The sequence below is a fragment of the Salvelinus fontinalis genome, chromosome 40 (assembly GCF_029448725.1).
Source record: "Salvelinus fontinalis isolate EN_2023a chromosome 40, ASM2944872v1, whole genome shotgun sequence".
In the NCBI taxonomy this organism is placed as follows: Eukaryota; Metazoa; Chordata; class Actinopteri; order Salmoniformes; family Salmonidae; genus Salvelinus; species Salvelinus fontinalis.
Window position 1 is genome coordinate 24,706,095 of NC_074704.1, and position 13,531 is coordinate 24,719,625.

Consider the following 13,531-nt stretch of genomic DNA (forward strand, 5'->3'; position numbering starts at 1 on the left):
GTGTTCGCAGTTGCAGATGAGAACTTGTTCTCAACTAGCCTACCTGGTTAAATGTTAAATTAAAAAAGTCCCTTTTCAATAATGAAACATTTTCTCAGCTGCTTTAGGCTGGCATACAAACCAAAAAAGGAAGCAAAACCTCTAAAATAAAACACAGATCTACACTTCTTAAACATGTTTAACAAGAAAAACCTACACCTCCCATTTCTATGCGAATTCTTTTTTTTAGCCCAAAATGTTACATATTGCCGCTTTAAGCAATGTAATACAGAGCATGGGCGTCAAAAGTTTGAAACATTTATTACCTTAAAAACAATATACAAAAACATTGAGTAATATTAAATATCCATATATTGCATTTTATATCTACACACGAAGTTCAGTTATTGGGCCTGCCAAAAGCCGAGGCCTCACATTATCCAATCGTGCAATTTGTCTTCTCAAACATATCCAGCAATTGGCAATGACTCCTCATGGATTTCAACACAATTACCAAACATTTCTTGAGAAGCATAGGTCATGTAGAGAAAGCCATCGTCATCTTTATGGTCCTTGTAGACTTGCGCCATGGTAAGAGACATGCTGGCCAGGCCACTATTATTGATAAGCAGGTAGAACGCTTGACTCTGCATCAGAGACATACGATTTCTGAAACGAGAACGTGCAGAAAGTATTGACAGGACGTAATCAAATATAGAAATGATCTTGCACAAACTCAAGTAATGACAGTCGCGCGCGGCACTCTAGGCTGATTCATAGCAGGTGATAACCAAGTTTGAAATTGTGCACGAGTTCAACCAAACATTGAAGACATGATTTAAGTCATGTTAAGCCACGTTAAATAATCACATTTTCAGCAAAACGTTTCTCAAATGAGACAAACCTTATAATGGTGACAAACTGAGTCATGGAAAGTTCTTGGGGGACCAGGAATTTCGTTTTATCAAGAGGCGGCAAGTACTTCTCCCGTTGATACCTTTCAATTATCACCTGTGTGTAGGTGGACAGATCACTTTTAGAAGGTGCAAATTCAATGGAACTTCAGGGTAGAATACGGTTTTAGAAATAAGCGAACTTACCGGAATTTTTGTTGGAAACTTTGTTCGGATCCCCGCGACCTCCTGTTTTCTCGTGGCTGTTTGGGATGGAAAACGTGGATGAGATTATAAAGCAACGCATAGCCTAACACACGCAAAGCAATACATTCAATAATCACCAAAGCTTTTTCTCTGCTTGAAGGACTTGGGGTGCTGTGGTTTCTCAAATGGAGGCATCATGTGGGCAAGTGGCTCCTCTCTTCAATTCCTGCTGTCTGATCTAGGCTATAACATTTAACCATGTAGATCAGCCAACAGAAATTAAATAGTGTGGTTGCAGTGACGTATCACCTGATTACCAATGGGGTTGTGTCAGCACGCTTCATATGGCTAATGAATTGACCGTGCGTAATGACTCGGCTGTGTGTAAAACCAATCCAAATGGTTAAGATCTAATAAATGACCTGATTGTAATGTTTCATGTAATTGATGTTTGAAATAAGTCTGTTTGAATTACTAAACATTATATAGAGGTAATTTAGTAATTAAAATATCTTACACACAAATCATATATAGAGGCCTTGTAATCTTCCCACACTAAAGTAGGCCCTACATCATGTGTGGGCAACATTTTGTTTAATGTATTTTCGTGGATTTCAAAGGACGTGAAATTCAGTCAGGGGGTCGTGGATGATAGGCTTGGGTGTGTGTGCTATGTAAACAACTCGATGAATGGCTCTATGGAATGCATAGATACATTAATGGAATGTGCTATAATATATGAAATATGGCTACCACAGACACACTTCTGTAGCATACATTATGACATTTTCAATTTAAGTTACAAAAAAGTATACTCCGTAGGCCAATTAAAGAAAATGACAGTAAAAAAAAGAGAACAAGCGCATTTTAGGTTGAAAATGCAGCTATATCTTCTTTGAACTTCAAATTCCATCATACGTAGGATACAACAGTTGTCAACAGCGCATTTATATCCGGTTGGCTTATTCCAGTGTGAATCGTGTAAATCGACCAATGGGTAAAGAAAACACTGGATGTGGGTGGGAGCTGAGTGTGAACGTCATCAATTGACAGCTGGCTGCTCAGACATGAATGTGCCTGCCCAGTAGAGAGAGCTGTAGGTAGCTATTTCCTTTCCATTTCATATCACAGGGACGGTTAAAGGAAAACCCATCCGTCTGAGCACAGTCGTGCCAGCTTGTGCGAACTGAACCCACACACCTGGCCTGGGCATGGACGAACAGGCAGGGCCCGGCGTGTTCTTTAACAACAACAACAACAACTCGGGTTTGCCAGGCGCTGGCAAAGGACCGCAGCAGCCGAGCGACGTCGGTGGCGGAGAGGCGGCCAGGGCTCATTACAACATTCCGGGGATATTGCACTTTCTGCAACACGAATGGGCCCGCTTCGAGGTGGATAGAGCGCAATGGGAGGTGGAGCGAGCCGAATTGCAGGTAAACCACGTCAAAATGCCCTGCTTATTTTTGGTGGGGGGGTTACGGTGTTGAGTCCGCCCTAGGAAGATTGAAATTTGTGTCAGGAAGCTTACTCGCGCGCTACGGTCTTTGTGGCGAGAACTGCTCGAGCTACGTAGCTACTAGAGTAGTCTTGGTCGGATGACGTTTGTCGCTATAGCACAGGTTTCCCAACCTCGGTCATGGGAAACCCTGTGCTAAGTCGGTTGAATAATATAAAAAGGATTCTGATTAACAGTGAAGTTGATTCATGCACTCAATAGTCAGTGACATGAGTCTTTATTGTGCCTTACGACTTCTCTTAAATGCCATGTCGTAAATATATCAGAGGTAAGGCTTTTAGCATAATGTGATGTGCAGGCCTTGATTGAGTTGTAGCTTGCAGTGTAACAAAATAAATATAAACGCAACAATTTCAAACAATTTACTGAGTTACAGTTAATATAAGGAAATCAGTCAATTGAAATAAATTCATCAGGCACTAATCTTTGGATTTCGCATGACTGGTAATACAGATATGCATCTGTTGGTCACAGATACCTTAAAAACAAAAAGGTAGGGGCGTGGATCAGAACCAGTCAGTATGTGGTGTGACCACCATTTGCCTCATGCAGTGTGACATCTCCTTTGCATATAGTTGATCAGGCTGTTGATTGTGTTGATTGGCGGGAACTGGAACATACTGTCGTACACGTCGATCCAGAGCATCTCAAACATGCTCAATGGGTGACGTTTCTGGTGAGTGTGCAGGCCATGGAAGACCAGGGACATTTTATAGATTCCAGGAATTGTGTACAAATCCTTCCGACATGGCCGTGTATTATCATGCTAAAACATGAGGTGATGGAGGCGGATGAATGGCATGACATTGGGCCTCAGGATCTCGTCACGGTATCTCTGTGCATTCCAATTGCCATAACCCCACCGCCACCATGGGACACTGTTCACAATGTTGACATCACCAAACCACTCGCCATCACGTGGTCTGCGGTTGTGAGGCCTGCCAAATTCTCTTAAATGACATTGGAGGAGGCTTATGGTAGAGAAATGAACATTCAATTATCTGGCAACAGCTCTGGTGGACATTCCTTTAGTCAGCATGCCAATCGCATGCTCCCTCAACTTGAGACATCTGTGGCATTGTGTTGTGACAATTGCACATTTTTATTGTGACAAGTGGCCTTTTATTGTCCCCAGCACAAGGTGCACCTGTGTAATTATCATGCTGTTTAATCAGCTTCTTGATATGCCACACCTGTCAGGTGGATGGATTATCTTGGCAAAGGAGAAATGCTCACTAACAGGGAGGTAAACAATTTTGTGCACAATTTGAGAGAACATTTCTGGGATCTTTTATTTCAGCTCATGAAACATGGGACCAACACTTTTCGTGTTGCGTTTATATTTTTGTTCAGTGTATGTGAGCGCCTCCAAACATTGCTAACCAAGGCCAGTGCCAAGCTAAGTGCTAGCCTACGCAGCCAATAGTGCGTGGGCGCTAGATCTGCACAATTGTCTAGGCTTGATGTGCATTCCTGATAATACACTTGTGTCCACTGTAGACCGGCTCGTACATAAGGTATCCTTTATTCAGGCTGCGAAGGTATAGCTTTCCTACTTAACTAGCTTAAATGGAAAGAAGGTGGGGAATAAACAGGGAAAATATGCATACCTTAGTTATGAAACACAATTTTCCACCAACATTTTTGGATTTTATGACAATTTAGGATGTTGTACACCGTGTTCAGCCAAGGGTGTGCAACATCCAAAATTGTCAAAAAATGTTTCATAAAGAAAGTATGCTTATTTTCCAGTTTTATTCTACCTTCAGGCCATTAAAGCTAGATGATAGTGCATTGGCGCTAGATCTGCACAATCGGCTGCCTAGGCTAGCTAATTGCGCTCTCCAGAATGACTCAAGATTTCTCTGCTGCTCTAACCTATTACATAATTTACAGCACAACTTATGGCTTTTATGACGGTGCATTCATAAATTTCAATAGGCATTTTTTAAATTTTAAAGGGCAATGCTTCATCAGATTATAAATTAATTATGTGTAACTGTACGTGGCATTTGTGCATCATTTACTTTGAGAATGTTCTGCCTCAATCAAAGCAGGCTTTCATTTCTTTCTTATTGTGCCTTTATGAAGAAGAGCGAATAGGCCTAGATGTCGAAGTTGTATTATCGGTATTGCAGATACCCGCCTGATTCTGGAGTAGGTTTTTTAAATTTTCCTTCCCATTTACTTCAAGTGCTTATCAGTAGTAGAGGGAGCTCATTGGCAAGCGACAAATGAGTGTCAGAACTGCTCAACTGGCATTGAGCAGAAACCAATTTCATATCTTAATGCATTTGTTCTGCTACCATTCCATTATATAGTGTAGTAGTGACCCCGCATTCCATTAAAGTCTTAGCTGAGCAAATGTAAAAATCTAATAGGCAGGATATACAGTGCCTTTGGAAGGTATTCACACCCCTTGACCTTTTCCGCATGTTGTTGCAGCCTGATTTTTAAAGTGGAATTTTGTTTTCAGACATTTTTACAAAAATGTAATTAATAAAAAATGAAACACGGAAATGTCTTGAGTCAATAAGTATTCAACCCCTTTGTTATGGCAAGCCTAAATGTGTTCAGGTCAAAAGAAATGTGCTTAACCAGTACCCTAATAAGTTGCATGTACTCACTTTGTGCAATAATATACTGAACAAAAATGTAAACGTAACATGCAACAATTACAAAGATTTTGCTGAGTTACAGTTCAGACAAGGAAGACATGTCATTTGAAATAAATTCATTAGGCCCTAATCTATGGATTTCACATGACTGTGTGGGCCTGGGAGGGCATAGGCCCACCCACTGGGGAGCCAGGCTTAGCCAATCAGAATTCTTTTTTCCCCCACAAAAGGGCTTTATTACAGACAGAAAGACTCCTCGGCACCAAAATGCTCACTAACAGGAATGTAAACAAATTTGTGCAGAACATTTGAGAGAAATAAGCTTTTAGTTCGTATGGAACATTTCTGGGATCTTTTATTTCGGCCCGTGAAACATGGGACCAGCACTTTACATGTTTTTGTTCAGTGTAGTTCGTAACACTTATTTGAATGATTATCCAATCTCTGGTTTTACCCAACGCATACAATTATCTGTAAGGTCCCTCAGTTGAGTAGTGAATTTCGAGCACAGATTCAACCACAAAGACCAGGGAGCTTTTCAAATGCCTCGCAAAGAAGGGCACTTATTGGTAGATTAGTAACAAACAGAAAATAGCAGACACTGAATATCTCCTTCAGCAAGGTGAAGATATTAATTACACTTTGGATGGTGTCTCAATACACCCAGTCACTACAAAGATACAGGTGTACTTCCTAACTCCGTTCCCAGAGAGTACGGAACCACTTAGGGATTTCACCATGAGGCCAATGGTGACTTTAAAACAGTTACAGAGTTCCATGGCTGTGATAGGTGAAAACTGAGAATGGATCAACAACATTGTAGTTACTGCACAATACTAACCTAAATGACAAAGTGAAAAGAAGGAAGTCGGTACAGAATAAAAAATTGTCCAAAACATGCGTCCTGTTTGCAATAAAGCACTAAAGTAATACTGCAACAAATGTTGCAAAGAAACTCCCTTTTTTTCCTGAATACAAAGCTGAGTACCACTCGGTCATATTTTCAAGCATGGTGTTGGCTGCATCATGTTATGGGTATGCTCATCACCTGAAGGACTAGGGTGTTTTTTTGGATAAAAAGAAACCCGAATAGAGTTAAGCACAAAATCCTAGAGGAAAACCTGGTTCAGACTGCTTTCCAACAGACACTGGGAGACTAATTCACCTTTCAGCAGGATAATACTCTAAAACACAAGGCCAAATCTACACTGGAGTTGCTTACAAAGATGATATTGAATGTTCTTGAGTGGCCTAGTTACAGTTTTGATTTAAATCAGCTTGTAAATCTATGGCAAGTCTTGGTCAACAACCAATGACAGAGCAAGAGTTGACAAAATAATAATTGGCAAATATTGTAAAATCCAGGTGTGCAAAGGTCATAGACCCAAAAAGACTCACAGCTGTAATCGCTGCCAAAAGTGATTCTAACACGTATTGACTCAGTGGGGGGGGGGTTTGACTACTTATCTAGGGGTTGAATACTTATCTAATCAAAGTCTTTAAATCATATTTTGAAATGTTCTTTCTCATTGACAGAGTATTTTGTGTAGACCGTAAATATTTTATTTTTTATAATAAAAAAAGACAATGAAATTAGTCCCAATTTCTAACACAACTAAGTGTGGAAAAGGTCAAGGGGTGTGACGAAAGCGTTTTGCTTCTAGAAACTACTGGAGAATAATTGAATTGGACAGAGCAGATGGAGATGTTTCTGAACCTTCGTTAGGGCCCTACTCAAAAAGCTGACCTGGAAGTGCCTGTGTTAAAACGTGGGCGGGGAATGCCCACCACAGAGCCCTCAACAATGACTGCACTGAGAGCTTTTTAAAAATGTTTTTTAACGTTAGTTAGTCACTAGTATGTGGACACCGGTGGTCACCCAACTCTCTGTTTCCATGTCCTTGTGCTAGAGTGTTGTGACACACCAACCTGGTCGTATTATTTCGTATTCTTCTGTAAGTAAATCCTAGACACTATATTTAGTGTTATATATTCCGTTTTGTATGGTTTGTATTATTTTGTTGATGTGAATCACCCATTTCGTATGACACTACATGACCAAAAGTGTATGTGAACACCTGCTTGTAGAACATCTCATTCCAAAATTATGGGCATTAATATGGAGTTAATCCCCCCCCCCCCCTCCCCTTCGCTCCTATAACAGCCACTCTTCTGGCAAGGCTTTCCCCTAGATGTTGGAACATTGCTGCGGGGACTTGCCTCCATTCAGCCACAAGAGCATTAGTGAGGTTGGGCACTGGTGTTGGGAGATTAGGCCTGACTCGCAGTAGGAGTTCCAATTCATCCCGAAGGTGTTCGATGGGGTTGAGGTCCGGGCTCTGTGCAGGCTAGTCAAATTATTCCACACCAATCTAGACAACCCATTTCTGTATGGACCTCACGTTGTGCATGGGGGCATTGTCATGTTGAAACAGGAAAGGCTGTTCCCCAAACTGTTGCCACAAAGTTGGAAGCACAGAACAGTCTAGAACGTCATTGTATGCTGTATCATTAAGATTTCCCTTCATTAAAACTAAGAGGCCTAGCCCAAACCATGAAAAACAGCCACAGACCATTATTCCTCCTCCACCAAACTTTACAGTTGGCACTTCATTGGGGCAGGCAGCATTCTCCTGGCGTCCGCCAAACCCAGACTCGTCCTCAGTGTGCCAGATGGTGAAGCGTGATTCATCACTCCAGAGAACACGTTTCCACTGCTCCAGAGTCCAATGGTGGCGAGCTTTACACCACTCCAGCCAACGCTTGGCATTGTGCATGGTGATCTCACAATAACAGCGCTTACAGTTGACCGGGGCAGCTCTAGCAGGGCAGAAATTTGACAAAATGACTTATTGGAAAGGTGCCATCCTATGACGGTGACATTTTGAAAGTCACTGAGCTCTTCAGTAAGGCCATTCTACTGCCAATGTTTGTCTATGGAGATTGCATGGCTGTGTGCTTGATTTTATATACCTGTCAGCAACGCGTGTTGCTGAAATACCCAAAGCCACTAATTTGAAGGGGTGTCCACATACTTTTTCTTGCCACTGTATATATATACACAAAAGTATGTGAACCCTTTGGAATTACATAGATTTCTGCATAAATTGGTCATCAAATTTGATCTGATCTTCATCTAAGTCACAACAATAGAAAAACATAGTGTGCTTAAACTAATAACACACAAATGATTGTATTTTTCTTGTTTATATTGAATACATCATTTAAACATTCACAGTGTAGGTTGGAAAAAGTGTGTGAACCCCTAGGCTAATGACTTCGCCGAAAGCTAATTGGAGTCAGGAGTCAGCTAACCTGGAGTCCAATCAATGAGACAAGAATGGAGATGTTGGTTAGAGCTGCCTTGTCCTATAAAAAACCCCCACACAATGTGAGTTTGCTATTCACAAGAAACATTGCCTGATGTGAACTATGCCTTGAACGAAAGAGATCTCAGAAGACATAAGATTAAGAATTGTTGACTTGCATAAAGCTGGAAAGGGTTACAAAACAATCTCTAAAAGCTTTGATGTTCATCAGTCCACGGTAAGACAAATTGTCTATAAATGGAGTAAATTCAGCATTGTTGCTACTCTCCCTATGAGTGGCTGTCCTGCAAAGATGACTGCAAGAGCACAGCGCAGAATGCTCAATGAGGTTAAGAAGAATCTGAGAGTGTCAGCTAAAGTCTTACAGAAATGTCCGGAACATGCTAACATCTCTGTTGCCGAGTCTCCGATATGTAAAACACTAAACAAGAATGGTGTTCATGTGAGGACACTACGGAAGAAGCCACTGCGGTCCAAAAAAACCCATTGCTGTACATCTGAAGTTTTGCAAAGTTGCACCTGGATGTTTTGCAGGAGAATGTAAGGCTATATGTCCGCCAATTGAAGCTCAACAGAAGTTGGGTGACGCAACAGGACAGCGACCCAAAACACAGAAGTAAATCAACAACAGAATGGCTTCAACAGAAGAAAATACGCCTTCTGGAGTTGCCTAGTCAGAGTCCTGACCTCAATCCGATTTGCGATGTTGTGGCATGACCTCGAGAGCAGTTCACACCAGACATCCCAAGAATGTTGCTGAAGTGAAACAGTTCCGCAACTACAGAAAACATTTGAGTTTATTGCTGCAAAGGAGGGTCAACCAGTTATTACATACATTTACATTTACATTTACATTTAAGTCATTTAGCAGACGCTCTTATCCAGAGCGACTTACAAATTGGATCCAAGGGTTCACATACCTTTTCCATCCTCCACTGTGAATGTTTACACAGTGTGTTCAATAAAGACATGAAAACGTGTTATTAGTTTAAGCAGACTGTGTTTGTCTGTTGTTGTGACTTAGATGAAGATCAGATTAAATTGTATGACCAATTTATGCAGAAATCCTGGTATTTCCAAAGGGTTCGCGTACTTTTTCTTGCCACTGTGTGTGTGTGTGTGTTTTTCTCTGGGCTGGGTCCTATTCGAAATGGCTGCCTTTGTGACCTTTGCTGTCGGAGTTGGACAATAACATCCGACGATCACCGACAGGCACTGACTGGCCTAGCGTTTTGACCCCGAAGTACTGCTGTTGCACAACACTGGGAATCCAAGACATCACATGGAGTGTGTGTGTAAGAGCGGGTTAAAGAATCACTATGAGCTTCTCTCTGCCTTTGCTCCTCCTTTGCCCCAGAGGATGTCTGGCATCATCACCACTTTTCCTTCTCTATTCCCCACACTATAAATACGTTGCAGAGAAGGCTGAAGACGCGAGTTGGTGCAGAAAGAAACAACCAATGGGAGAAAGAACCGATCAATGTTCACCAGCTCCTGTTGGGAGATCTCACTGTTTTTTTTTTTCTTCTTTTCTACATAACCCACACTTCATGTAAGTGCTGGGTCTGAGGAAGACAATACATCGACCTGTTCAGCCTATTTCTTTGCCTTTGCGTGCACTAAGCAGCCCCCCCCCCCCCCCCCCTCCATCTGAGATGCCTGTCAGCATTTGGTACTCAACTCCCTCAGATATAGTCCTTTTCCTCGTTCCAGAGACTGCCTGCGTTGTTGGGATCTTTCTGATCTCACGGCTTGTCGTCTTCCGCGTGTTCTTCAACGACCCATTTTAAAAACCAGTTTGAGTTTGTTTTTAAGTGACCCATGCCACAGAGCTGACACTGCGAATGTCGTGGCTCCCTGCCCCATCGTTAAAACAGAGCCCTGTGTTTTTCACAGGAGCAAGCTCCCGACTGCCCAGGCTGAATCTCAGGCAGCTATTACCCAGTGCTGGTGAGGTGTGGGAGAGGGTGCCATCCAGTCAGGCATTTCAAACACACACATTCTTGAAATGCTGCCTCCCCAGCATTTTTTTTGTGTGTACATACTCCACCACACTGACTAGTATACTAGTTGGCGTGTTACGCCTTTTCTGGGTCATCACATTTTGTAATTTCCCCACAAGTGTTTATTCCAATGACTCCCTTCGACCGCCCGGGTACAGTATGTCCATTTGAGAATGTGTGAAAAAGTTCTCTCCTGAAGGAGAGTGTGTGTCTCCAATGGCACTCATTCACTATTTAGTGCACTACTTTTTGTCCAGATACGTATGGGTGCTGGTCAAAAGAATTGCACTTTTCAAGGGAATTAGGGTGCCATTTGGGATGTGGTCAGAGAGTGTTCTCTCAGGCGGTTGGGTTTACAGTAGCCCAGCACCTCCAGCCTATGAGTAATCATGTCTGGTATTCTAACGAGAGGCCCACCCTGCTAGCACTATGAACACCATCGGTGTGTTTTGCAGGTGTTTATATCGGAAGGTTCTGTCTGGCACCGTGAACAACTGCAGTTTTCATACTTGTTTTGCGGTGTTATTTCTTAGCATTTTATTCCACAATGCGTTGGCCTTCAGATTTTAAAGATTGCACTTCATGAGTTGTTTCACAACATGAATCATTTTTTACTTCAGAATCACTTTATTTTTTGTCTTTGGACGTTCAGTTTTATATGCTGTACACAACACAGTGCCAAAGCCAATGCCGGACCTCCCTCAGTGCGTGGATACTCAATCAGACTGAGCCATTTATTCAAAATGGCAAGAGGTCACAGGCCAATAGTTAGAACAGGTGGCATCAACCAACTCTGCAATCTCAATTATAATTCTGCATAATGTACCTTTCTTTTTCCAAATAACACCTTCTACTTCATGATTTGCAGACCACCGTGCTTTCAGTGTGTTTGCCGTCATATCATGCCACTTAAATTATGCAAAGTTATGTAAATGGTGATAGGCTACGGGGGGAATAAGGCCCGCAGGCTACTATTAAAGTATCACTGCTTTGGCGTGTAATTCCATTGCCCCTTTATCTTTTAAGTATTATTTTTCAGACTTTCATCTCACTAACTAAATGATTTCGTCAAGAGACCGCTGTGCAATAGCCTTTGCTGTGTGTAGACATGGTATGCCTAGGATTATGCATAACTGACTGCATGTCAAGGCAAAATCTGGACCTTGCTGTCATAGCGCATACTTCAAATTCCAGATCGCTGGTTTTACGGCTTTCCATCCATTATCCCATGTAATGAGGTAGTATATTATAAGACCAGACTATTATCATTCTGCTGTCTGAGGTATGTGTATCTGCTCAGACTTTGCACATTTCCCACCATGTGATGATGACAAGACACGGTGTACTCGCCATACATTCAGGAGATCAATTGACACCAGGCAGCAATTTGTCCACTCTGGGGAGAAGGTGTGGAGTCCATCAGACTGGGACTAGTGCATCTATAAGCAGTCTCTTGACCTCTGGATCGGTGGCGGAGGGGGAGAATTGAGACAGAGAGCGCCCCAGAGGCTGACGGCCTACTCCAGTGGAACTCATCTAGCAGCTCCAGAAATAATTTTGGCCCGCCACAACATGTCAGGTGTAAATATATCTCATAAACCAATTAGAATTTGGAAATATATTCTCCTGCAATTTGTGTAGTAAAAGTGTGACAGTACGAAGGGTACCTCACCTCAAAGCATGAGAGAATAGAAATAATCCAAATTAGCTAGGTTTCCATCCAAATGGCGACAGATTTTCATGTGAATATGATCTGCATCAAATAAATATGCGCATATTCCCACCAGAGGTGTGTTTCCATCAAACTGACTTGTTGCGGATAGAAGGCTAGGAGTTATGTAGTGCACATAAAAAGCTTTTTTTTCGCTTAAGTTTTCATGTACCGACTTTTTGTATTTTTTTTTACTCTGCCGATGGTTTTCTTACAAAAACGAATTTGATAAATAGCAAACTTGCCCAAGCTGGTTTTGGTGCATGCTCTCTAGACCAGTGGATACCAAACTGTACTGCATGTGGTCTGCAAATTGAGTTTTTTGTTTAGTTTTTTTTCTTCCAAAAAGAATAACAGTTGGGAATATTAATGGTATTATAAGCATTATTAGCATTACTTTTCACAATCTTAATTGTTTATTAATAGGCCTTTTAATTTGTTACATTCACTGCTATAATTTACAAGATATTTTGTTTTAAAATGTGAATGCAAATGGGGTCCTCGAGCTTTGAACAATGATTTGGTGGCCCCCGGAACGGTAAAAGGTTGGGAAGCACTGCTCTAGACAACAGTTCGCTGGTAAAGTGGACAAGGTATGTTGTATGATGAGACATGGATAAGATGTTTATTTTATTTTATAGTAGTCAGCCAAGCACCGATCATCGTGTCTTCAGCCAACAAATAATACCCTGGATATCTTTGAAATTTGCATTAATCATCACCGTGCACTAAACCACCATGTGAAGTTCATCACAATGATCCAAGATGGCGTAGCAGTGCAGACGTGTTTTGTCATTGTCCCGTGTAAATCCTGTGTAAAAAAAAAGAAAAAAAAAAAAAAAAAAAGAATAAATAAATAATAATAATTCTAACAAATCTTATTTTTTTGTATATTTTTCAGTCTCTTTTTCCATTTTTTTAATTAAATATACCTTCCAGCAACCCGCCTCACCCAATGTGATACGGATCTGCTATTTTTCGACCTTATAGCTAGAACTTCCATCAGATGCTAACCAGCTAATTAGCTACTAGCTATTTAGTCATTGTTAGCCACTGCTAGCGTCCTTTACCTTTTAGCCTGAATAATACCCACCAGTCTGCACAGCGCGATATCAACCCTGAGCATATCAGACTGCTTTTCTTCACGACATCACCAGATTCCTGCCGTAAGCTCTGGACCATTACCCCAGATCATCGCAGCTAGCTAGCTGCTACCGAGTGGCCCAACCGCGAAGCTAGTCCTGAGCCAAGCCCATCTCCCGGCCTGCTCAGTGG

General features: G+C 41.7%; 2 protein-coding genes across 3 annotated transcripts in view; one reads left to right on the forward strand and one right to left on the reverse strand.

The window, feature by feature from the left end:
- Window positions 1–284: 284 nt before the first annotated feature.
- On the reverse strand, window positions 285–2,126 carry LOC129839586 (microtubule-associated proteins 1A/1B light chain 3C-like). Its single transcript, XM_055907120.1, has 4 exons — window positions 1,217–2,126; window positions 1,080–1,135; window positions 884–990; window positions 285–648 (listed from the first exon to the last, which is right to left on the reverse strand). Exons 1-4 carry the CDS (start codon window positions 1,275–1,277, stop codon window positions 441–443), a joined length of 432 nt encoding a protein of 143 aa, XP_055763095.1. The 5' UTR covers window positions 1,278–2,126; the 3' UTR covers window positions 285–440.
- Window positions 2,127–2,163: 37 nt separating this feature from the next.
- The window catches only part of LOC129839585 (striatin-like), a 96,608-nt gene continuing 85,240 nt past the window's right edge, over window positions 2,164–13,531 (forward strand). For both annotated transcript variants that reach the window (XM_055907117.1, XM_055907118.1), the window contains exon 1: window positions 2,164–2,512. In XM_055907117.1, coding sequence (XP_055763092.1) covers window positions 2,291–2,512 — 222 coding nt within the window. In that variant the 5' untranslated portion in view covers window positions 2,164–2,290. The remainder of the gene's footprint in view (window positions 2,513–13,531) is intronic.

What these genes read in the sequence shown, in the direction of transcription:
- LOC129839586 (XM_055907120.1), bottom strand. Translation starts at nt 1,277, where the DNA reads ATGATGCCTCCATTTGAGAAACCACAGCACCCCAAGTCCTTCAAGCAG. An exon ending in CAAGCAGAGAAAAAGCTTTG is followed by an intron (nt 1,136 to 1,216) that starts GTGATTATTGAA and finishes CATCCCAAACAG; the next exon opens with CCACGAGAAAACAGGAGGTC. An exon ending in AGTTTCCAACAAAAATTCCG is followed by an intron (nt 991 to 1,079) that starts GTAAGTTCGCTT and finishes ACCTACACACAG; the next exon opens with GTGATAATTGAAAGGTATCA.